Source organism: Scyliorhinus torazame, chromosome 2 (assembly GCF_047496885.1).
Source record: "Scyliorhinus torazame isolate Kashiwa2021f chromosome 2, sScyTor2.1, whole genome shotgun sequence".
Classification (NCBI taxonomy): Eukaryota; Metazoa; Chordata; class Chondrichthyes; order Carcharhiniformes; family Scyliorhinidae; genus Scyliorhinus; species Scyliorhinus torazame.
Window position 1 is genome coordinate 100756650 of NC_092708.1, and position 23996 is coordinate 100780645.

General features: G+C 48.2%; 1 protein-coding gene across 5 annotated transcripts in view; it reads right to left on the reverse strand.

The window, feature by feature from the left end:
- Nucleotides 1–23996, reverse strand: part of c2h7orf57 (chromosome 2 C7orf57 homolog) — a 256643-nt gene that overhangs the window by 116959 nt on the left and 115688 nt on the right. For all 5 annotated transcript variants that reach the window (XM_072475030.1, XM_072475015.1, XM_072475023.1 and 2 more), the window contains exons 5-6: nt 18437–18590; nt 10122–10258 (exon numbers count right to left, since the gene is read on the reverse strand). In XM_072475030.1, the coding sequence (XP_072331131.1) occupies nt 10122–10258; nt 18437–18590 (291 nt within the window). The remainder of the gene's footprint in view (nt 1–10121; nt 10259–18436; nt 18591–23996) is intronic.

Here is a 23996-nt window from a genome sequence, read left to right on the forward strand (position 1 = left end):
CATTGTTTGGACATTTGGGGGCAAATTCTCCGCAGGCGGGATTCTCCGTTCCGCCGGCAGCAGCCCCCCCCCCCCCCCGCCCGCGGGTTGCCTGGCATGTGGGGTGGTTACAATGGGAAATCCCATTGGCCAGCGGAAGAAATGCAGAATCCTGCTGCCAGTGCACCCATGTGATGTACACAGCTGGGGAGGCAGAGAGTTCACCCCTTGGATTATTTTTTAAAAACAGTTCATAAATCACCTTTGGAGGTATTCCTTTTCCAAGAAATCACCTGATCAGCATAGTACTTGAGGCGGCAAGAGGCTGGATTCTCCACCCCACTGCGCCACATTTCCGTTTCACCCGCCGGCGGGGTGCTCTGCTACGCCGACGGGTCAATGGGGTTTCCCATTGTGGGACAGCCCCACGCCGTCGGGGCACCCCCAGGCTGCCGGCAAAATGGAGCATCCCACCAGCAGAGAACCCAGGGCTTTCTTTATTTGAACAATAATACTTTAATGGCTGGGGAAAAAAATTGTTTTAAATGCAAAGGTCCTGGTAATTTACTGGAAATCATCTGACGAAGATGAGCTTTTAAGATTTGACCTTGTTGTTTGAACTCAGTTGGAAATGAACTAAGAAGGAGGAAATCTACCCAATTTGTGCTCCCCTTGCTTTGCCTGAAAGTGTGGTTATCAGTATCTGACTAGGAATCCTCATCTCAGTGCAGTTGGCCTGTATTTGAAGCTCGAGAGGCTGACACAAGAAGGATTGACCTGGCTCTATTCTCTCCACATTAAAGCTCTGTGGGTGAAAATCTCCAGACATCGACTGGGACTAATGGCCCATCGTGCCACAAAGGAGCAGCAGATCGACAATGTCAGAACCCTGCAAATATTATCCTTTCATCAAGTTTTTTCTTCAACTGCCCATCTCTGCAGAGACTCGATGGGTGGGATTCTCCAATAATAGGACTATGTCCATACGCCGGCGTGAAAACCGACGCCAACCACTCCCGCATCAACGGTTCCCGAAAGTGAGGAATTCTCCCCTTCCTAGGGGGCTAGTTTGGCAGCGGCGTGGTTCCTGCAGCTCCAGCCGGCACGGGAGGGCCGGCGCGGATCCGCGCATGCGCAGAATGGCCGGCGTGATTCGTGTATGCGCGGAATGGCCGGCGTATTTCCGCACATGCGCGCTACGGCCAGCATATTTCCGTGCATGCGTGGGGATTCTCTACTCAGCGCCAGCCCCCAGGCAATATGGCAGAGCCCTGCAGGGGCCCGGCTCGGAGTAAAGTAGGCCCCCACGGAACCAGCCCGCCCGATGATCGGTAGGCCCCGATCACTGGCCAGGCCACCATGGGCCCCCCTCCCCTTCCCCAGGGTCGGATCCCCCCCGCCTGCCCTCCAGGACGTCCCCCGCACACTCACCTTCCAGGACCCGCCGTGTGATTATCCCACGCCGGCGAGACTCGGCCAAACCCATCAGCCACTCAGCCCATCGGGGTCCGGAGAATCGCCGGGGGGGGCGCTGTCAACGGCCTCCGACTGGCGCGGTGGGAATCGCGCCAGAGAATGGGGAAGCCGGCAACGGGTTGGAGAATCCCGGCCTATTTGCTTTTCCTTAGTTTGTTTGTATGTGTGTATGCTGGCATATTTTAAAAGGGATAGATAATTATACTTCCAGCTTATAAATTGTGTGTTAACCAGCTCTTGCAACTTGTTTTAAAAATAAGTTTTGTTTTATAATAAATCAATCACTCTGAGTTTATTGAAAGAAGCCTGGTTAAAGTCTCTTTTATTCTAGTGTGGGTCGTCTAGGCCCATATCACTTTTAAACGTGGACGCAAAAGTGTTGGCGAAGGTACTGGCGGGTAGGCTGGAGGAGTGCCTCCCGAAGGTGATAGGTGAAGATCAGACGGAGTTCGTGAGAAGGAGGCAGCTCTTTTCAAACGTTAGAAGGGTATTGAATGTGGTTATGGCACCGGCGGAGGGGAAGGACAACAGGTATTGGATGCCCAGAAAGCGTTTGACCGGGTAGAATGAGGGTACTTGATGGCAATTCTGGAGTAGTTTGCGATTGGACCAAGATTTGTGAACTGGGTAAAATAATATAAGGAGTCGAGGGCGAGTGTCCGCACAAACAGCTCGAGATACTTTTCTCTCCACCGTGTGACTAGGCAGGGATGTGCCATGACCCCACTGCTGTTTGCACTCGCGATTGAGCCATTGGCCATCGCGTTAAGAAGTTCGGGGGTATGGAAAGGGATAGTGCGGGGGTGGGGGGGGATAGAGCATAGGGTATCCTTATGTGCCAATGACTTGCTTTTATACATGTCGGAACCGAGTGTGTCAATAGGGGGACTATTGGAGCTGCTTCGGGTGTTTGGGTCTTTCTCGGGTACAAATTAAATCTAGACAAGAGTGAGTATTTTGTGGTGTCTCGGCCGGGGGTGGGGGCAGGGGTGGGGGTGCTGGCATTCCGTAGGGCATACACTCACTTTAGATACCTGGGAGTGCAGGTTGCCCAGGAGTGTGGGGGGCTCCGCAGGTACAACATTTCTAGTTTGGTGGGGAGAGTGAAAGCTGATCTGGCAAGGTGGGATGGTCTCCCTCTGTCACTGGCGAGCGGGTACGGGCGGCTAAAATGAACGTGTTGCTGCGATTTCTGTTTATTTTCCAATGCCTGATGATTTTCCTGCCAAAAGCATTTTTCAGAGAGATTGAGGGAAGGATTACGTCGTTCATATGGGGAGGGAAGGAGGCCAGAGTGAGAAAGGTGCTGCTACAGAGGGGAAGTTTGGGTCTTCCGAACTTGATGTATTATTACTGGGCGGCAAATGTGGAGAAGGTGCGGAGCTGGATCAGAGGGGTTGATTCACAGTGGGTCAGAATGGAGGAGAGTTTGTGCAGGGGGTTGGGATTGAAAGCACTAGCAACAGGGCCGCTCCTGAAGGCCCGGGGAAATACTCAGGGAGTCCGGTAATAATAACTTCATTGAGAATATCGCCAACACTTCGGGTTGGGGGCAGAGTCAAGGGAAATGCCGATTCGGGGGAACCACAGATTTGATCCAGGGAAGTGGGCCGGAAATTTTCTTGGGGGTCGGTTTGCAAGATTGAAGGAGCTGGGAGAGAAGTATGGGCTGAAGCAGGGAGAAATGGTTAGATACATGCAGGTTCGAGATTTTGCCAGGAAGGAGATACAGAGCTTCCCGGTGGAGCTGGCCTCCACATTGCTGGAGAAGGTGCTGATGCCAGGGGGACTGGAGAAGGGGTTGTGTCGGCGGTTTACGGGGCTATTTTGGAGAGGAGAAGGCACCACTGAAAGGGATGAAAGCAAAGTGGGAGGAAGAATTGGGAGAGGGTATGGAGGAGGGGTTCTGGTGTGAGGTGCTCCGGAGAGTGAACGCCTCCACCTCGTGCACGTAATCCACAAAGTGATGCCAGTGAAACTGGACCTGGGCCCTCGGGAGGCCATATTTGGGGTGTCGGTCCACCGAGGTTGGAAACGGGTGCGGAGGCAGATGTTGTAGCCTTCGCTTCATTGATCGCCTGAAGGCGGATCCTGTTGGGATGGAATGAAATGAAATTAAATGAAAATCGCTTATTGTCACGAGTAGGCTTCAATGAAGTTACTGTGAAAAGCCCCATTCCGGCACCTGTTCGGGGAGGCTGGTACGGGAATTGAACCGTGCCGCTGGCCTGCCTTGGTCTGCTTTAAAAGCCAGCGATTTAGCCCAGTGAGCTAAACCAGCCCAGAGCAACTTCTCCACCCTATGCCCTTGGCTGTTGCGGGGGGAATTTGCATACATGCATCGTGGTCACCGTAACTTGAAGGTGTACCTGTGTATGAGACCCTAGCTGTTCAAGTGAAGGCAAGCATCCAGCAGAGGGCAGTACAGTGGAGCTGCTGATTGGATGTTGCAGGGGACATTTGCATATGTGCATTGTGGTCACCGTAACTTGAAGGTGGTTTGTGGAGGAGCTGTTGTCAAGTGACACTTAAACCCGAACACTTCTTCAGTGTTTCCCTCCCTACCCCCTCCTCTAACCAAAAAAAACAAACAACGCCGGAAGGATCCCAGCTGAGAGGAAGGCTCGAGGGCAGGTAGAAGTAGAAAGTGAGTGAGTGCTTGCTGAGAAGGGGAGTAAAGTTTTAAAAAACTTACTGTAGGGAGTTTCCAGCAGAATCCAGTCGGAGTGAGGACAGAGTGACTGCTGGGTAAGTAGTAAAGATTTAAATTGTTTGCGCAGGCCCATAACAGCTGATTGCTGTTTTTGTGTGGGGCGCAGTGGTTGCTGGGTAAGTGTTTTATTTTTACCTGTATTTAAATTGGGCAGTTTCTAATCCCTAGACACTACACTTGTAGTGTCCCCCACCCTTCCACCTCCTTTAACCTAAGGGGTAGAGTGAATAACAGGTAAGCTCTTTCTTTCTTTTTCTTTTTTTATCTAGAGGGGATGGCAGGGAAGGTAGTGCAATGTTCCTCCTGCAGAATGTTTGAGGTGAGGGACGCCGTCAGTGTCCCTGCTGATTTCATCTGTGGGAAGTGCACCCATCTCCAGCTCCTCAGAAACCGTGTTAGGGAACTGAAGCTAAAGCTGGATGAACTTCGGATCATTCGGGAGGCAGAGGTGGTTATAGATAGAAGCTTCAGGGATGTAGTTACTCCAAAGAATAAAGATAGGTGGGTGATGGTGAGAGGGGCTGGGAGGAAGCAGTCAGTACAGGGATCCCCTGTGGGAACGAGAGAGACTCGCGGTTGGTGTGTTGCCTCCCAGGTGCCAGGGTCCGTGATGTCTCGGATCGTGTTTTCGGGATCCTTAAGGAGGAGGGGGAGCAGCCCAAGTCATGGTCCACATAGGTACCAACGACATAGGTAGGAAAAGGGATAGGGATGTAAGGCAGGAATTCAGGGAGCTAGGGTGGAAACTTAGATTTAGGACAAACAGAGTTATTACCTCTGGCTTGTTACCCGTGCCACGTGCTAGCGAGACGAGGAATAGGGAGAGAGAGGAGTTGAACACTTGGCTACAGGGATGGTGCAGGAGGGAGGGTTTCAGATTTCTACATAATTGGGGCTCATTCTGGGGTCGGTGGGACCTCTACAAATGGGATGATCGACACCTGGACCAGAGAGGTACCAATATCCTGGGGGGGAAATTTGCTAATGCTCCTCGGGAGGGTTTAAACTAGTTCAGCAGGGGATTGGGAACCTGAATTGTAGCTCCAGTATAGAGGAGGTTGAGAGTAGTGAGGTCATGCGTAAGGTTTCAAAGTTGCAGGAGTGTACCAGCAGGCAGGAAGGTGGTTTAAAGTGTGTCTTCTTCAATGCCAGGAGCATCTGGAATAAGGTGGGTGAACTTGCGGCATGGGTTCGTACCTGGGACTTCGATGTTGTGGCCATTTCGGAGACATGGATAGAGCAGGGACAGGAATGGTTGTTGCAGGTGCCGGGGTTTTGATATTCCAGTAAGCTCAGGGAAGGTGGTAAAAGAGGGGGAGGGGTGGCATTGTTAGTCAAGGACAGTATTATGGTGGCAGAAAGGACGTTTGATGAGGTCTCGTCTACTGTAGTAGTATGGGCTGAGGTTAGAAACAGGAAAGGAGAGGTCACCCTGTTAGGGGTTTTCTATCGGCCTCCGAAAAGTTCCAGAGATGTAGAGGAAAGGATTGCAAAGAAGATTCTGGATAGGAGCGAAAACAACAGGGTAGTTGTTATGGGGGACTTTAACTTTCCAAATATTGACTGGAAACGCTATAGTTCGAGTACTTTAGATGGGTCCGTTTTTGTCCAATGTGTGCAGGAGGGTTTCCTGACACAGTATGTAAATAGGCCAACGAGAGGCGAGGCCATATTGGATTTGGTACTGGGAACCAGGACAGGTGTTAGATTTGGAGGTAGGTGAGCACTTTGGTGATGGTGACCACAATTCGATTACGTTTACTTTAGTGATGGAAAGGAATAGGTATATACCGCAGGGCAAGAGTTATATCTGGGGGAAAGGCAATTATGACGCGATGAGGCAAGACTTAGGGTGCATCGGATGGAGAGGAAAATTGCAGGGGATGGGCACAATGGAAATGTGGAGCTTGTTCAAGGAACAGCTACTGCGTGTCCTTGATAAGTATGTACCTGTCAGGCAGGGAGGAAGTGGGCGAGCGAGAGAACCGTGGTTTACTAAAGCAGTTGAAACACTTGTCAAGAGGAAGAAGGAGGCTTATGTAAAGATGAGACATGAAGGTTCAGTTAGGGCGCTCGAGAGCTACAAGTTAGCTAGGAAGGACCTAAAGAGAGAGCTAAGAAGAGCCAGGAGGGTACATGAGAAGTCTTTGGCAGGTAGGATCAAGGATAACCCTAAAGCTTTCTATGGATATGTCAGGAATAAAAGAATGACTAGGGTAAGAGTGGGGCCAGTCAAGGACAGTAGTGGGAAGTTGTGCGTGGAGTCCGAGGAGATAGGAGAGGTGCTAAATGAATATTTTTTGTCAGTATTCACACAGGAAAAAGACAATGTTGTTGAGGAGAATACTGAGATTCAAACTACTAGACTAGAAGGGCTTGAGGTTCATAACGAGGAGGTGTTAGCAATTCTGGAAAGTGTGAAAATAGATAAGTCCCCTGGACCGGATGTGATTTATCCTAGGATTCTCTGGGAAGCTAAAGAGGAGATTGCTGAGCCTTTGGCTTTGATCTTTAAGTCATCTTTGTCTACAGGAATAGTGCCAGAAGACTGGAGGATAGCAAATGTTGTCCCCTTGTTCAAGAAGGGGAGTAGAGACAACCCCGGTAACTATAGACCAGTGAGCCTTACTTCTGTTGTGGGCAAAGTCTTGGAAGGTTTATAAGAGATAGGATGTGTAATCATCTGGAAAGGAATTATTTGATTCGAGATAGTCAACACGGTTTTGTGAAGGGTAGGTCGTGCCTCACAAACCTTATTGAGTTCTTTGAGAAGGTGACCAAACAGGTGGATGAGGGTAAAGCAGTTGATGTGGTGTATATGGATTTCAGTAAAGTGTTTGATAATGTTCCCCACGGTAGGCTACTGCAGAAAATACGGAGGTATGGGATTCAGGGTGATTTAGCAGTTTGGATCAGAAATTGGCTAGCTGGAAGAAGACAAAGGGTGGTGGTTGATGGGAAATGTTCAGACTGGAGTCCAGTTACTCGTGGTGTACCACAAGGATCTGTTTTGGGGCCACTGCTGTTTGTCATTTTTATAAATGACTTGGAGGAGGGCATAGAAGGAGGGGTGAGTAAATTTGCAGATTACATTAAAGTCGGTGGAGTTGTGGACAGTGCGGAAGGATGTTACAAGTTACAGAGGGACATAGATAAGCTGCAGCGCTGGGCTGAGAGGTGGCAAATGGAGTTTAATGCAGAAAAGTGTGAGGTGATTCATTTTGGAAGGAATAACAGGAAGACAGAGTACTGGGCTAATGGTAAGATTCTCGGCAGTGTGGATGAGCAGAGAGATCTCGGTGTCCATGTACATAGATCCCTGAAAGTTGCCACCCAGGTTGAGAGGGTTGTTAAGAAGGCGTACGGTGTGTTAGCTTTTATTGGTAGAGGGATTTCGTTTGGGAGCCATGAGGTCATGTTGCAGCTGTACAAAACTCTGGTGCGGCCGCATTTGGAGTATTGCGTGCAATTCTGGTCGCCGCATTATGGGAAGGCTGTGGAAGCATTGGAAATGGTGCAGAGGAGATTTACCAGAATATTGCCTGGTATGGAGGGAAAATCTCATGAGGGAAGGCTAAGGAACTTGAGGCTGTTTTCGTTAGAGAGAAGGTTAAGAGGTGACTTAATTGAGGCATACAAGATGATCAGAGGATTAGATAGGGTGGTCAGTGAGAGCCTTTTTCCTCGGATGGTGATGTCTAGCACGAGGGGACATAGCTTTAAATTGAGGGGAGATAGATATAGGACAGATGTCAGAGGTAGGTTCTTTACTCAGAGAGTAGTAAGGGCGTGGAATGCCCTGCCTGCAACAGTGGTGGACTCGCCAACACTAAGGGCATTCAAATGATCATTGGATAGACATATGGACGATAAGGGAATAGTGTAGATGGGCTTTCGAGTGGTTTCACAGGTCGGTGCAACATCGAGGGCCGAAGGGCCTGTACTGTGCTGTAATGTTCGATGTTCTATGTTCTGGCGTGGCGGTGGGACCTGTTGGAATTCTTGACTCTTGAGAAGGTTAAGTTTGAACTGAGGGTAAGGATGGAGGGGTTCTACAATTCATGGGCACTGTATAGAACCTTAGTTAGGCCACACTTGGAGTATAGTGTTCAATTCTGGTCGCCACACTACCAGAAGGATGTGGAGGCTTTAGAGAGGGTGCAGAAGAGATTTACCAGAATGTTGCCTGGTATGGAGGGCATAAGCTATGAGGAGCGATTGAATAAACTCGGTTTGTTCTCACTGGAACGAAGGAGGTTGAGGGGCGACCTGATAGAGGTATACAAAATTATGAGGGGCATAGACAGAGTGGATAGTCAGAGGCTTTTCCCCAGGGTAGAGGGGTCAATTACTAGGGGGCATAGGTTTAAGGTGAGAGGGGCAAAGTTTAGAGTAGATGTACGAGGCAAGTTTTTTACGCAGAGGGTAGTGGGTGCCTGGAACTCACTACCGGAGGAGGTAGTGGAGGCAGGGACGATAGGGACATTTAAGGGGCATCTTGACAAATATATGAATAGGATGGGAATAGAAGGATACGGACCCAGGAAGTGTAGAAGATTGTAGTTTAGTCGGGCAGTATGGTCGGCACGGGCTTGGAGGGCCGAAGGGCCTGTTCCTGTGCTGTACATTTCTTTGTTCTTTGTTCTTTGTATAAATTACGCACTTTCAAGAATTGGATAACATCGAACATTAGTGGGGGGGGGGGGGGGGGGGAGGGCAGTTGGGAGGATTGGGAGAGGGGGACTGTATGTGTTAATGGTGACTATGGGTGATTCCTGATACTTTTTTGTTCTTTGTTTATGTTAACACGTGGCCAGTTGTTTAGGGGTTGGTGGGAGGATGGGATTGTTGTTGTTGATATGGGGATTGACATTATATTCATTACTGCTTATTATTTATTGTTGGTGGGTGCAAATTTGGGAGAAAATGTGAAAAAGGAGGAGAATAAAAATATATTTTTTCAAAATTCTCTTTTATTCTGGATCTAACCATAGCGAAGGTAAATAATTGCCGATTTTGGTGAGTGAATTAAGCATTTACACTAATGTTGCGATCTGTGGAATAGTGGGGTCGGATCAACTATGCGCTACAACCATTGTAGTCAGAGCACTGTCACAGATGTCAGATGGAAAACCAGGCTAAATGTAGAACTTCTGGGGCGAATTAAAAAAGAAAATAAGAGAAGCAAAGAGGGAGTGTGAGGAGACTGGCAGCTAACATAAAAGGGAATCCAATAATCTTCTATAGGCACATAAATAGTAAAAAGGTGGTATAGGAGGAGTGAGATCAATTTGGATGTGGAATGTGGAATGTATTGCCTAAGTGTGTGGTGGAAACTGATTCAATTGTTGGCTTTCAAAAGGGAAATGGATAATTATCTGAAGAGAAATGAGTTACAGGCTACAAGGAAAAGATAGGGATGTGGGACTAGCTGGGATAGGGATGTGGGACTCTCTCTCAGAGAGCTGGCATGGTCATGGTGTGACAAATGGCCTCCTTCTGTGCTGTTGGCATTCTATGATTCTACCAGCACGGTCTACTTTCCAGACTTCTGAAAATGCAAATCTAACCTGCTGTGATGAAGCATTTATGAGGAGCCCATGGAAACCCGCCCTCTCTGACGTTTCATATCTAATCTCTTTGACAGTGTGGCTGCAAATTACTCAATGAGTGGGCAAGTTAGGCACAGCCCTGTGTTTCAGAGCTTCACAGTTATGTAGCCCAAGTTTAGAAATTGTAATCCTCTCTGTTTGGAATGCCGAAAGTACCACACTGAGTGTGATTTGTCTATTATGGTTGATGTTCCAGAGGAAGGCTGAGATTAAATTAAACATTGCCAACTGTTCCACTATTATTGTCTGGTGATTTTTGATTAGTCAATCAGTGATATCTATAGTTACTTCACATTTTGTAATGGATATCTTAACACTCTGTTATAATCTGTAGCACTTACCTTGATGCGTTAGCTGGTAGACCAGGCTGCGTTGTCCATTGATTTGGTTCAGTACTCAATGTCATGGCCTCTGTTTGAAGTCGAGATGGAACATTCATGTCCAGTTCTCTCCTATTATACATTTCAGGAGTCCTTGACTGAACACATTACACCAGGAGGAAAAGTAAATGAATAATTTTGAAACGTTTCGTATTTCTGCAAACATTAAAAACAACTGATCATAATAAATAAAGAGAATGTCAGCATTAATTTTTAGTTTTAATCTTTTCCTCTATTCCTAATTTTTCAACTTGATGTTTTTTTCTCACTGAAAGGATGGGCAAGTGACCTTGCTCGCAAGCCTCTGCTTGATGGCTGTTTGAAAATGAACAATGGCCTCAATAACTGCCTCTCTAGTTTTCTTTCTTTCCCTGTATAAATGTCAGCCAATGGCTTGGCTACTGAGTTTGAAAACTGTCCACCCAACATCAGAAAGTCCTTAATAATTAAGGTTACCTTCTTTTTTAATAGTTTTATTGAGGTTTTTGTAACAGACAGAGCAAAGATAAGCGTGGACATAGAGTTGAAGACAAAAGAAAAAAATAGAGAAATATATAAACACTGGTCCATTCCTGTTATTTACATCAGTCGGCTTACGTTAATTAGAATGATTACAGCTTCCTGTTTTTCGTTTTCCAGTAGGCGTTTGGAGAAATTCCGATAGGTTGGACAGCCAGTCTGCAGCCTTGGGTGGTGACGCTGCTGAGCAGGATTCTACAGCGGGCGATCAGGGAGGCAAAGGCAAGGAAGGGCGTTGGCACAACTCCCCATGAAGAGATCTGGCTGTTCTGATACTCCGAAGACTGCCACTTGTGGGCAAGGCTCCAACCTCATCCTCACCACTTTGGACATTGCCCAAAACCCAGCAAGTCTGGGGCAAGACCAGAACATGTGGGCGTAGTTGGCTGGGCCTCCTTGGCACTGTTTGCATTTGTCCTCCACCTCTGGGAAGAACTTACTCATTTGGGTTCTAGTTAAGTGGGCTCTGTGTCCCGGGTCACTGTCTGTGTGGAGTTTGCACATTCTCCCTGTGTCTGCATAGGTTTCACCCCCACAACCCAAAGATGTGCAGGTTAAGTGGATTGGCCATGCTAAATTGCCCCTTAATTGGAAAAAATAATTGGGTACACTTAAATGTAACAAAAAAAAAGTGGGCTCTGTGTACCACTTTTAGTTGCATTAGGCCTTGCGCATGTGGAGGTGGAGTTGACCCTGTAGCAGTGCTTCGCTCCAGAGTCCCCAGTTTATTTCAAACCCTAGGTCCTACTCCCACTTTTCTCTTGTCTCGTCCAGTTGTGTGTTGGCCCTCCTTGATAGGCACCCATACATGTCGCCACAATTCCCCTTTCCTAGGATGTCCTCATCCAGTAGGTCCTCTAGCAGTGATTGTTGCGGTGATCGTGGGTATGTGTTTCTCTGAGTAAGATGTTTTTGACCTGCATGTATCGTAGTTCGTTCCCGCCATCAGCTGGAACTTCTCTGTCAGTTCCTCGAGTGTTGTCAGTCTGTTGTCAGTGTAGAAGTCCCTAGCTGTCAGGGTCCCTCCGTCCTGTCTCCACCTTTTGAAGGTGGCGTCCATTGTCACCGGCATGAATCTGTGGTTGTTGCAGATGGGGGGGCTTGTTGGACATTTTGGTTAGTCCGAAGTGCTGTCGTGGTTGGTTCCACAACCGGAGTGTTCATAGATTATCATAGAATTTACAGTGCAGAAGGAGGCCATTCGGCCCATCGAGTCTGCACCGGCTCTTGGAAAGAGCACCCCACCCAAGGTCAACACCGCCACCCTATCCCCACAACCCAGTAACCCCACCCAACACTAAGGGCAATTTTGGACACTAAGGGCAATTTATCATGGCCAATCCACCTAACCCGCACATCTTTGGACTGTGGGAGGAAACCGGAGCACCCGGAGGAAACCCACGCACACACGGGGAGGATGTGCAGACTCCGCACAGACAGTGACCCAAGCTGGAATCGAACCTGGGACCCTGGAGCTGTGAAGCAATTGTGCTATCCACAAGGCTACCGTGCTACCACCACTGGGCTCGTTGAGTATTTATTCGGTGGGGGTGGAAATGCCGCTGTGGCTAGAGCCTGGAGGGAGGTCCCTCTGCAGAAGCCCTCCTCCATATACACCCACTCGACTTCTGGCTCTTTTATCCACACTTTTACCCTCTCCGCGGTTGCCGCTTAGTGGTAATATTGCAGGTTTGGGGGCCGAGGCCCCTCCATGGTTCTCACTCTCTGCGGTAGTCTTTTTGGCATCCTGGCTGTTGTATTCCCTATTCTGCTTTATGTATATGGATGTATAGTGTTGGCTAAAGAACACAAAGCTTTGTTAATGAACAAAACTATAAATTTATTACTCGACTAACTAGGATTCGTTCACATTCCTGAAGTAGAAGGTTATTGTATAAAACTATGCAATCTCTAACTTACAGAACTCTTAAGTTTACAACTGCTCTCTATGCCTGACACTTGTCCAGCTCTCTCCTAACTCTTAACTCTAATCACCTAATCATCTTCTAAACCCAGAATCCCCGAAGTCACATCATATATATGACTGTTCTGTGGTTCCCTCTAGTGGTCAAAAGTATTATCATTAACTTGTTAACTCTTTACATCCCAGTCAATATACATATCATTACACTGGCATTCCCTCTCTCCTTCTCCCCTGGGTGGGTGAACCGCCATAGGACCATAGCCACCATCTGTTCCATGAATGTGCCAAGTTCTTTCGTCATGTTGGAGGTCTTTCCTGTTTTGGGATTTAACCTGTCTGTGGGTCCTATACACAGATAAAGTCTCCCCCGCCAAGATTAGTCGGTGTGTATCTGTGTCAGGGATTTCCGTCCTGGTCTTTTTAGTAAACTCCGTGTTGTCCCAATAGGGAGCGTACACGTTCACCAGTACTACCGATGCCCCGTCAAGGACACTGCTGACCATGACGTGCCATCCCCCTGAGTCCGTAATCATCCTCATCGCAGTAAACACCGTCCTCTTATTTAGAGGTATGGCTACCCCCTTGGCCCTTGTCCTGTAGCAGGAATGAGGATGAGAAGGAAGATTTAATAATGGGAGATGAGGAAATGGCTGGGAACTGAACAGGTCTTTTGGGTCGGTCTTCACAGTGGAAGACACAAATAACATGCCAGTGACTGATGGAAATGAGGCTATGACAGGTGAGGACCTTGAGAGGATTGTTATCACCAAGGAGGTAGTGATGGGCAAGCCAATGGGGCTAAAGGTAGGCAAGTCTCCTGGACCTGATGGAATGCATCCCAGAGTGCTAAAAGAGATGGCTAGGGAAATTGCAAATGCACTAGTGATAATTTACCAAAATTCACTAGACTCTGGGGTGGTCCCGGCGGATTGGAAATTAGCAAACGTGACACCACTGTTTAAAAAAGGAGGTAGGCAGAAAGCGGGTAATTATAGGCCAGTGAGCTTAACTTCGGTAGTAGGGAAGAATGGCATAGTGTAGGTTAGATGGCTTTTGTTTCGGTGCAACATCGTGGGCCGAAGGGCCAGTACTGCGCTGTATCGTTCTATGTTCTATGTTGGAATCTATCATCAAGGAAGAAATAGCGAGGCATCTGGATGGAAATTGTCCCATTGGGCAGACGCAGCATGGGTTCATAAAGGGCAGGTTGTGCCTAACTAATTTAGTGGAATTTTTTGAGGACATTAACAGTGCGGTAGATAACGGGGAGCCAATGGATGTGGTATATCTGGATTTCCAGAAAGCCTTTGACAAGGTGCCACAGAAAAGGTTATTGCATAAGATAAAGATGCATGGCATTAAGGGGAAAGGAGTAGCATGGATAGAGGATTGGTTAATTAATAGAAAGCAAAGAGTGGGGATTAATGGGTGTTTCTCTGGTTGGCAATCAGTAGCTAGTGGTGTCCCTCAGGGATCAGTGTTGGGCCCACAACTGTTCACAATTTACATAGATGATTTGGAGTTGGGGGCCAAGGGCAATGTGTCCAAGTTTGCAGACGACACTAAGATAAGTGGTAAAGCAAAAAGTGCAGAGGATACTGGAAGTCTGCAGAGGGATTTGGATAGGCTAAGTGAATGGGCTAGGGTCTGGCAGATGGAATACAATGTTGACAAATGTGAGGTTATCCATTTTGGTAGGAATAACAGCAAAAGGGATTATTATTTAAATGATAAAATATTAAAACATGCTGCTGTGCAGAGAGACCTGGGTGTGCTAGTGCATGAGTCGCAAAAAGTTGGTTTACAGGTGCAACAGGTGATTAAGAAGGCAAATGGAATTTTGTCCTTCATTGCTAGAGGGATGGAGTTTAAGACTAGGGAGGTTATGCTGCAATTGTATAAGGTATTAGTGAGGCCACACCTGGAGTATTGTGTTCAGTTTTGGTCTCCTTACTTGAGAAAGGACGTACTGGCACTGGAGGGTGTGCAGAGGAGATTCACTAGGTTAATCCCAGAGCTGAAGTGGTTGGATTATGAGGAGAGGTTGAGTAGACTGGGACTGTACTCGTTGGAATTTAGAAGGATGAGGGGGGATCTTATAGAAACATATAAGATTATGAAGGGAATAGATAGGATAGATGCGGGCAGGTTGTTTCCACTGGCGGGTGAAAGCAGAACTAGGGGGCATAGCCTCAAAATAAGGGGAAGTAGATTTAGGACTGAGTTTAGGAGGAACCTCTTCACCCAAAGGGTTGTGAATCTATGGAATTCCTTGCCCAGTGAAGCAGTAGAGGCTCCTTCATTAAATGTTTTTAAGATAAAGATAGATAGTTTTTTGAAGAATAAAGGGATTAAGGGTTATGGTGTTCAGGCCGGAAAGTGGAGCTGAGTCCACAAAAGATCAGCCATGATCTCATTGAATGGTGGAGCAGGCTCGAGGGGCCAGATGGCCTACTCCTGCTTCTAGTTCTTATGTAGCAGGAATGATAAGTCTGTCCCACCCAGCCCTTCCTTACCCACAGCCGGTCCTTCCCCCTCAGATGTGTCTCTTGGAGGAAGAATATGTCAGCTTCCAATCTTTTCAAGTGGGCAAGGACTCTGGATCTTTTCACTGGGCCGTTAAGTCCCCTGACATTCCAGGTGACTATTCTGATGCGGGGTTTCTATCCCTCCCCACCTGCGGGATTAACCATGCTTACCTGGGGGATGTGCCCCTGCACTCCGGGGTTTCCCTTTGTTAGGAGGCCGTCCAAGGTGGCTGCGGTCACCGTTCTCACCATGAGACCGGGTCCCTGCACTTCAGGGTTTCCCTTTGTCCAGGGACCCTCCAAAGTGGTTGCTTGCGGTGCCATTTTGTTCCAAGTCACCACGTGTGGCCTGCTGTAGCCAACTTAATGTCTTGCTTTCTCTGTTCCAGTCAGTATTCCTCTTGTGGTATTTTCTGCCTGCACCGCCACCCCCCCCCCCCCCCCCCCCCCCCGTCTCCCCCCTTCATGTAACTGTTCCCCTCCTTCCCTCTATTTCTTCCCCCAGTTGAACCCCTGTTGCCGATGTCTGCCCCCCTCCTTGCCATGCGCTTTCGCCCTTGCGGGTGATACGCCGCAGCCTCTCTCTGCTGCACGCTTCCTGATGCTAGCTTCCCCGCTAGTGTGGTGACCAACCTCCAGGGCGAGTTGTGCATCCTGCTGTTGCCCGTTTCCTGAGATTCCTATCTGACGTTGCCTTCACCTTCTCCTGCGCTCTGCTGCCCTTGTTCCTGCCTTCCTCTCTTTCCACCTCGTCCCCATAATGAGGCAGTACATTCCTACGCAAAGTGTTCAACATAGTGGGTCACAGTTGGCAATTCAAAAAGTAGAAGTTTCTTCCGAAGAGCTCTTAATCACTGCCCCTGTTGCCGTTTCTCTAGTCTGTTCTCCGAGACAAACATGTCCGCGTCCATGGGGGCCGTGAAAAAGTGCTCCCTGCCTTGAAATGTGACCCAGAGCTTTGCTGGGTACAGCATCCCAAACTTTACGTCGTTTCTGAGCACGGCCTTCGCCCTGTTGAATTTTGCCCGCCGCTTAGCCATGTCAGCCCCATGTCCTGGTCGATCTGAATTCGGTGACCTTTCCAGTTACAGTTCTTAGTTTGTCTCACCCAGCGCAGGATTCGTTCCCGGTCTTGGTGCGGGTGCATTTTAGTGATTATCGCCCTCGGCTGTTCCCCGGCTCTGGGCTTTGGGCGAAGCAACCGGTGGGCTCTGTCACTTTCTGTTGGGTTGGGAAGCTACAGCATGGGTTGCCCAGCATTCGGGCCACATAGTCCATGCGGTTCCTACCTTCGATCCCCTCCAGCAGGCCCACAATCCGTAAGTTTTGGCACCTCGATCGGTTCTCTTGGTCGTCGGTTTTCCACTTCAGCCTCCCCAGTGTCGCGGCCAGCTTTGCCACCTCTTTCTCTCAGCCAATGTTCCGATCGCCCTAGTGTGTTGCGGCTTTTTCCAGCTCATTAATAGTATTTTCCTGGGCTTCCAGTCGCTTCTCCGCCTTGTCTCGGCATGTTGCCAGCTCTTTCATAACTGTGCCCTTGACCCCAGCTTGGATGTCTGATTTTGTCTCTTCCTAATGTTCTCTCAATTTTCTTGAGAGAAACATCCTCCACCCATCCCCTGGTGTGTGTGTGTGTGTGTGTGTGTGTGTGTGTGGGGGGGGGGGGGGGGGGGGGGGGGGGGGGGGGGGGGGAGGAGGAGGAGGGGAGGGGGGGGGGGGGGGAGGAGGAGGGGAGGGGGGTCTCCTTGCCCGGCAGGCCGGTCCTTCTCACTCTGTGAGGCCCGAGCTTCGCCGCCTCGTGTGTCTACCGGCTCGGCTGTTTGTTTCTCTCGGCTTTTTCTGCTCCTGGTTTCCAGACGGCCTCTGGAGCGGCTGCTGTTTGGCATTTTCCTCTTGTAATGTTACTTACTGGTAGAGGTGTGGGGATGTTTTTCCTCTGTGTTGGGGGGCTATTTTGAGTGAAAAGAGCTATTTTTCAGGTTTGTGGGAAGAGAGCCACCTGATGTGCGACTTCTCAGCACATTCCTATCATTGGAAGTCAATCAGGGTTACCTTTTGACATTGTTTTTAGTTGAATTATTTATAAAGTGCATTTTGTTTTGGCAGTAAGTGCTGATAACACAAGGAGGTAACTGCTTGGAGAGAGCTACTGAGCTGTTGCTCATGACACCCACAGCTGAAACAATAAAAATCTTTGAAGCATCTGAAGTTAATGGCTGCATTTCGACTGATGGCATGAGTCTACAAGGCTCATCAATTCCTTCAAGACAATTTCCAGTCAGAGCAAATACCAACTCACTGTTTACCAAAAAACATTACTGGAGAGCATAGCACTTTATACAGGCTGCAATAACCCTTCCTTTTAGGTCTCTCAAATGAAAAGTTTAAAGACTTTTAAAGAGCTGAACAAACACTATGAATTCAAGTTCCACATTTCTATATGGGGCCAAGAATGTGAAGCCCACCGCAGTGGTGGTGGGGGGTGGTTAGTCAGTGGTGGGTGGGGGAGTTCCCTGGTTGGTTGAGGGGTGTGAGGGTAGTCCCGTGAGGGGATGGGTCTGGGTGTTGAAAACTGTCACGCATGTTAGAAGTGGTTTTATTTATTGTAACTTTTTTTCTGAGTAACTATGAGCGCAACCCTGGCAGAACCATCTGAAGTTAGTGATTTAGATCACTTTTTTGGATGGTACAGTGCAGGGCAATTGCCACAAATTGTTTAATGGAAGAAATTAGCACAATTGCCATGCAAATGCTTATCTGTGAAGTTCCGAGAGGATTCCCCAGTGCATGTTTGGTGTCCCCCTCCAAATCTGATCCTGGGGAGCTGGGTCATTATGGCCCACTGTTCTTTTTCTTCTCGGATTGCGATATGAAGATGTAAATAATTTTTTACCTCAGTACTGGCGAAGAATGTGGTGGAGACAGATTCAATTGTAGTTTCAAAAGGAAATTGTATATTTATCTGAAGAGAAAGTGTTTGCAGGGCTCTGGGGAAAAGGCTGGAATGATGGACGGAACCGAGTTGCTCTTGCAGAGAGCTGGCATGGATATGTTTTACTGATGGTGGTTGAGAGATAAATGTTGATTGGGGCATAAGGAGAAGTCTTCTGCCCTTCCATTATTCAAAATATAAGTGCTGCATTGACATTAGAAACAAAACTGTATCCAAGGTGCCCAAAAATCAAAACCACCCAGACACATATGTTATTGAAGATAGGTATTATTATGCTCACAAACATACTCTGAATTTCTCCTCTACAATGGAGCAGCTTTAGGCTTGCTACCCACAGGGTCTGTAATGGTACCTTACTGTTTCCTGAGTCGCCATGATTTTCTTCCTTCTCACAGAAATGTGTGTCAGATGTCTCGATGGGGGTATAGAGTTTGTAATTTCCACTTTCTGACAAGTCTGGCATTGTGTCATTAGGCAAGTCATCTGGAAACTTTGTTTGCATTATCCTATAAGAAGGAGAACTTGATGATTAAAATTGTGCATTACTCCAATATCAGCAGGTGCATTTAGAGTACAAGCCCAACACTTGATACTGCGGATGGCACAAGTGTTGAAAGTAGTAACTTAGTTCCCATCCTCCAACTGGTGATAGGTTGCATGGTCACAAATACAAAATGAGGCCCACAGATTTTCCTCATTAAAAATTCCACAGGTGATTTTTAGGCAGACGGTGAAAGAAGATGCTTATTGGAATAGAAATTGTTTAATGGAAGAAGGATCAATAAGTAATACTGTTTGAAATGGACTTTTGTGGGTACTTTGATAGGCTGGTGTCGCTTGGTGGAAATGTTCAAAGATGCTGCGGTTAAGGGGGTGCTCCCGGAGACGATGGGACAGGCATCCATCTCGTTGATGAAAAAAAAGGATAAGGACCTGGTGGGGTGTGGCTCGTTTAGGCCAATATCTCTGTTAAATGTGGATGTCAAGATCCTGGCCAAGGTGTTGACAGTTAGGTTGGAGAGTGACTTCTGCAGGTGATTGGGGAAGATCAGATGGGATTTGTAAAAGGTCGGCAGTTGTTTTTGAATGTGCAGTGTTTGTTAAATGTTGTGCTCTCCCCAGAGTGGAGGGAGCCGGAGGCGGTGGCAGCACTGGATGCGAAGAAGGCATTTGATCGTGTAGAGTGGAGTTATTTGTTTGCGGTGTTGGAGAGGTTTGGGATTGGGCTAAGTTTGCGGTGTGGGTCAAATTGTTATATAGTAAACTGAAGGTGAGGGTGCGCACGAACAAGATGAATTCGGGGTACTTCCAGTTACATAGGGGAATGTGGCAGGGCGTACCCCATGTCCCCCCTCCTGTTTGCGTTGGTGATAGAGCCGTTGGCCATTGCACTGAGGTGTTCGGATAAGTGGAAAGGGATAGTGAGGGGGGTGGGTGGAGCATAGGGTGTCTTTGTATGCCGATGATTTGTTGTTGTACATCTCTAACCCGAGTTCTAGGGTGGCGATATAATGGGGCTGCTCAGGAGATTTGGGGCGTTTTCAGGTTATAAGTTGAATTTGGAAAAGAGTAGAGTATTTTCTGATGTTTCTCCAGCAGCAGGAGCCGGTCTGGGGGAGTTGCCGTTTCGGGTGGCGACTACCTATTTTAGGTGGCTGGGTGTGCAGGTGGCTCAGGATTGGGCCTGGCTTCGTAAATTGGATTTCAGAAGCCTGGTGGGTAGGGTCAAGGTGGATTTATTGAGGTGGTACAGCATTCCCCTATTGTTGGCAGGCCGGGCAGGCAGTATAGATTAACATTTTGCCATGATTTTTATTCCTTTTTCAGTGCCTACCAGTCTTTTTGTCAAAAGTGTCTTTTATAAGGGTGGAACGGCTGATTTTGTTGTTTGTTTGGGTATGTAGGCTACTGAGGATTCGGAAGACGGTGCTTCAGAGAGAGCAGCAGTCAGGGGGTCTTGCCCTTCCAAATCGGCGAGTGCCGAGAAGGTGCGGGGTTGGGGTAAGGAGTCGGAGGATTTGTGCGTGAAGATGGAGGTGGGCTCTTGTAAGGGATTGGGGTTGCGGGCGCTGGCAATGGCGCCGCTCCCATTCACCCCAGGGAAGTATTCGGGGAGTCCAGCGGTGGTGGCCACACTGAAGATATGGAGGCAGTTTTGGCAGCACTTTAGGTAAGGAGCGAGGTCAAGGTTGATGCCGATCCGAGGGAATCATGTGTTTGAGCCAGCGAGACTGGATGCTAGTTTTCGGGGTTGAGAGGAGGGGTGTGTGATGGGGATGCAGGACCTATTTCTAGAAAAGAGATTAGGGAGTTTAAAGGAGTTAATGGGAAGATTGGGACTCCGTGAGGGGAGGCCTTTAGATATATCCAGGTGGGGGACTTTGCAAAGGAGGTATTATCGACTTTTCCGGTGGTGCCACCTTCCTCATTGTTGGAGGGGTGATGGCAATGATAGGGCTGGAGGGGGGGGGTCATCTCGGCAACTTATGGGAGGATGTTGGAGGAGGGTAGGATGTCGTTGGAAGGGGCCAAGGCCAGGTGGGAGGAGGAGTTGGGCACAGCGCTCGAAGAGGGGTTGTGATGTGAGGTGCTGTGGAGGGTGAACGCCTCAATTTTGTGCACGAGGCTGGGACTGATACATCTAAAGGTGGTGCATAGAACGGATCTGACGAAGTCGAGGATGAGCCGGTTGTTTGAAGGGGTGGAGGACAAATGTGAGCGGTGTGGGAGGGGTCTCAGTGATCTTGCACGTGGACTTGGAGCCCTGTCCCCTGGGGGCCATATTTGGGCTGTCCGACTTGCCGGAGCTGGAGAAGGAAGCGGGACAGATGTTCTAGCCTTTACCTCACTGATTGCTCGCAGGCGGGTCCTGTTGGTGTGGAGGTCAGTTTTCCGCCCTGTGCCTCGGTGTAGCTGGGGGACTTGATGGAGTTCCTGTATTTGAAGTTTATTCTGAGGGGTGCGAGTGAGGGGTTCCATAAGAGATGGGATTTGTTTATACATTTTAAAGAGTTGGTTACCACCAGCTACTGGGAGGGAAGTGTTTCTTTTTGAGTGTTATTGGGGTGTTGAGGGTTGGGGGGGGGGGGGGGAGGTCAGGGTTTTTTGTTGTTTTGTTTTGCTTTGTTGGGTTATATGTATAAAATGTTAAAAATCGAATTAAAATATTTTAAAAAACAATATTACTAAACTGGTCATCCAGTGCCTGGAATAATTTTAAATGTAGTTAATTAAACAAATCTGGAATTAAATAATCATTAATACCTATCTTGGTCCCCATTATCTTTCAGGGAAGGAACTCTGCCATCTATACCTGATCTAGACTCGATATGACTCCAAATCCACAGCAATGTTGTTGACATTTAACTGCCCACAGGGCAGATTGAGAAAACGATTAATAAAGCATATGGGATCCTGGGCTTTATATTTAGAGACAGAGAGCACAAAAGCAAAAAATAATGATGAACCTTCATACAACACTGGTTTGTTCTCAATGGGAATACTGGGCGAAATTCTCCAGTATCTGCGCGATGTCCGCCGACTGGCGCCCAAAATGGCGCAAATCAGTCGGGCATCGCGCTGCCCCAAAGGTGCGGAATGCTCCGCATCTTTGGGGGCCGAGCCCCAACCTTAAGGGGCTAGGCCAGCGCCGGACGAATTTCCGCCCCGCCAGCTGGCGGAAAAGGCCTTTGGTGCCCCGCCAGCTGGCGCGGAAATAACATCTCCGGGCGGCGCATGCGCGGGAGCGTTAGCGGCCACTGACGGCATTCCTGCGCATGCGCAGTTGAGGGAGTCTCTTCCGCCTCCGCCATGGTGGAGACCGTGGCGAAGGCGGAAGGGAAAGAGTGCCCCCACGGCACATGCCCCCCCAGGGCCAGATCGCCCCGCGCCCCCCCCAGGACCCCGGAGCCCGCCCGCGCCGCCTTGTCCCGCCGGTAAGGTAGGTGGTTTAATCTACGCCGGTGGGACAGGCATTTTAGCGGCGGGACTTCGGCCCATCCGGGCCGGAGAATCGCGGGGGGGGGGGGCCGCCAACCGGCGCGGCGCGATTCACGCCCCCGCCGAATATCCGGTGCCGGAGAATTCGGCAACCGGCAGGGGCGGGATTCACGCCAGCCCCGGGCGATTCTCCGACCCGGCGGGGGGTCGGAGAATCTCGCCCACTGTGTCCAATTGTAGGCATTGCACTTACAGACCGGTGTGAAGGCTTCAGAGAGTGTGCAGAAAAAATTTACAAGAATGGTTTTAGAGATCAGAGACTTCGACTAAGTGGACAGATTTTTTTTTTAAACTTCCAATTAGGGAGCAATTTAGCCTGGCCAATCCATTTACTCTGCACATCTTTGGGTTGCGGGGTTGAGACTCATGCAGACACAGGGAGAATGTGCAAATTCCACACGGACAGTGACCCAGGGCTGAGATTGAAAATGGGTCTTCGGCGTTGTGAGGCAGTAGTGCTAACCACTTCACCACCGTGCCGCCCAATTAAGTGGGCAGATTGAAGAAGCTGGGCTATTTTTTCTGGAGAAGCTAAGGTTGAGAGGAGATATGAAGAAGGTGTTCAGAATCATCAGGGGTGTGGATTGAGTAGATAGAGGGAAACTATTCCCATTTTCAGAAGAGTTGAGAACCAGAGGACTTCAATTTAAGGCGTTTGGTAAAAGAAGGAACGGAGACATGAGGAAAATGTTTTAATGCAGTGTATGTTTTCAGATCTGGAATGCACTAATTACGAATGGGCGGTCAAAAATATAATTTGGGCTTCATATTGGGATTGGATAAGCAACTCATAGAATTATATAATTTACAGTGCAGAAGGCCATTTGGCCTATTGAGTCAGCACCGGCCCTAGGAAAGAGCACCATACCCAAGCCCACGCCTTCACCCTATTCCCATAACCCAGTAGCCCAACCTAAACTTTTTGGACACTAAGGGGCAATTTAGCATTGCCAATCCACCTAACCTGCACATCTTTGGATGGTGGGAGGAAAGCGGAGCACCCGGAGGAAACCCATGCAGACATGGGGAGAAAGTGCAAACTCCACACAGACTCCCGAGGCCGGAATTGAACCTGGGAACCTGGAGCTTTGAGGCAGCAGTGCTAACCGCTGTGCCATCGTGCCGCCCTTAAAGAGAAAACTAAAGAGAAAAGAAGTGCAGCTGAAGGGAACCAGCTATTTCTGATAGGTAAAAGGGTAATTGATTTAGCCATTTTCAATGTAAATACTAAAGCCCAGTTTGAAATCCATTTTAAAATGGATTTCATTATAAGACTTCAAGCATAACCTTAGATTACAAAAACACACTGCTTGCAGTAACAAAAGCACAGAATTTGAAACATCCGCAGGCTAGTTAGAAGCAAATGCAAGATTTCTACTGAAAAGTTAAATTGACATTATAAGCTGTCCATTGTTCTCATGAACAGACTTGCAGAAGTTCAAATTAGTTTCATTACCACAATATGACCAAGGTCAAAATAAGCACCATGACAACATGAATCTGCCATTGTTCATAATATGAATAGTATAGCAGTCAACAGAAAAACCAGCAGAAACCAGAGCTGATTAAAAGTATAAATCACATTCCAACACATGACAAGCATCTAAAAAGCAACATATCTACAGCTATGTTGCATATTGATGATTGACAACTGACCATCCAACCAAATGCATTTGAGACTTATCCAAGCCAATCAGCACATTGCAGGGGTACGGATAGATGGAGTCAGACTGATAAGATTTTCCTTAAACATAGAGGTCCGGGCAGCCATTTTCCATCCAGGATCACTCTATACCTTTTACCTAACTACTCGCTATCCTTATTTTGTATTTTCATATTTCCACTCTAACTCTTAAAGTCTGCGCAAGCTGTTTTTGCTGTGAGCAAGAAACCATTACTGTATTTTGAAAGTT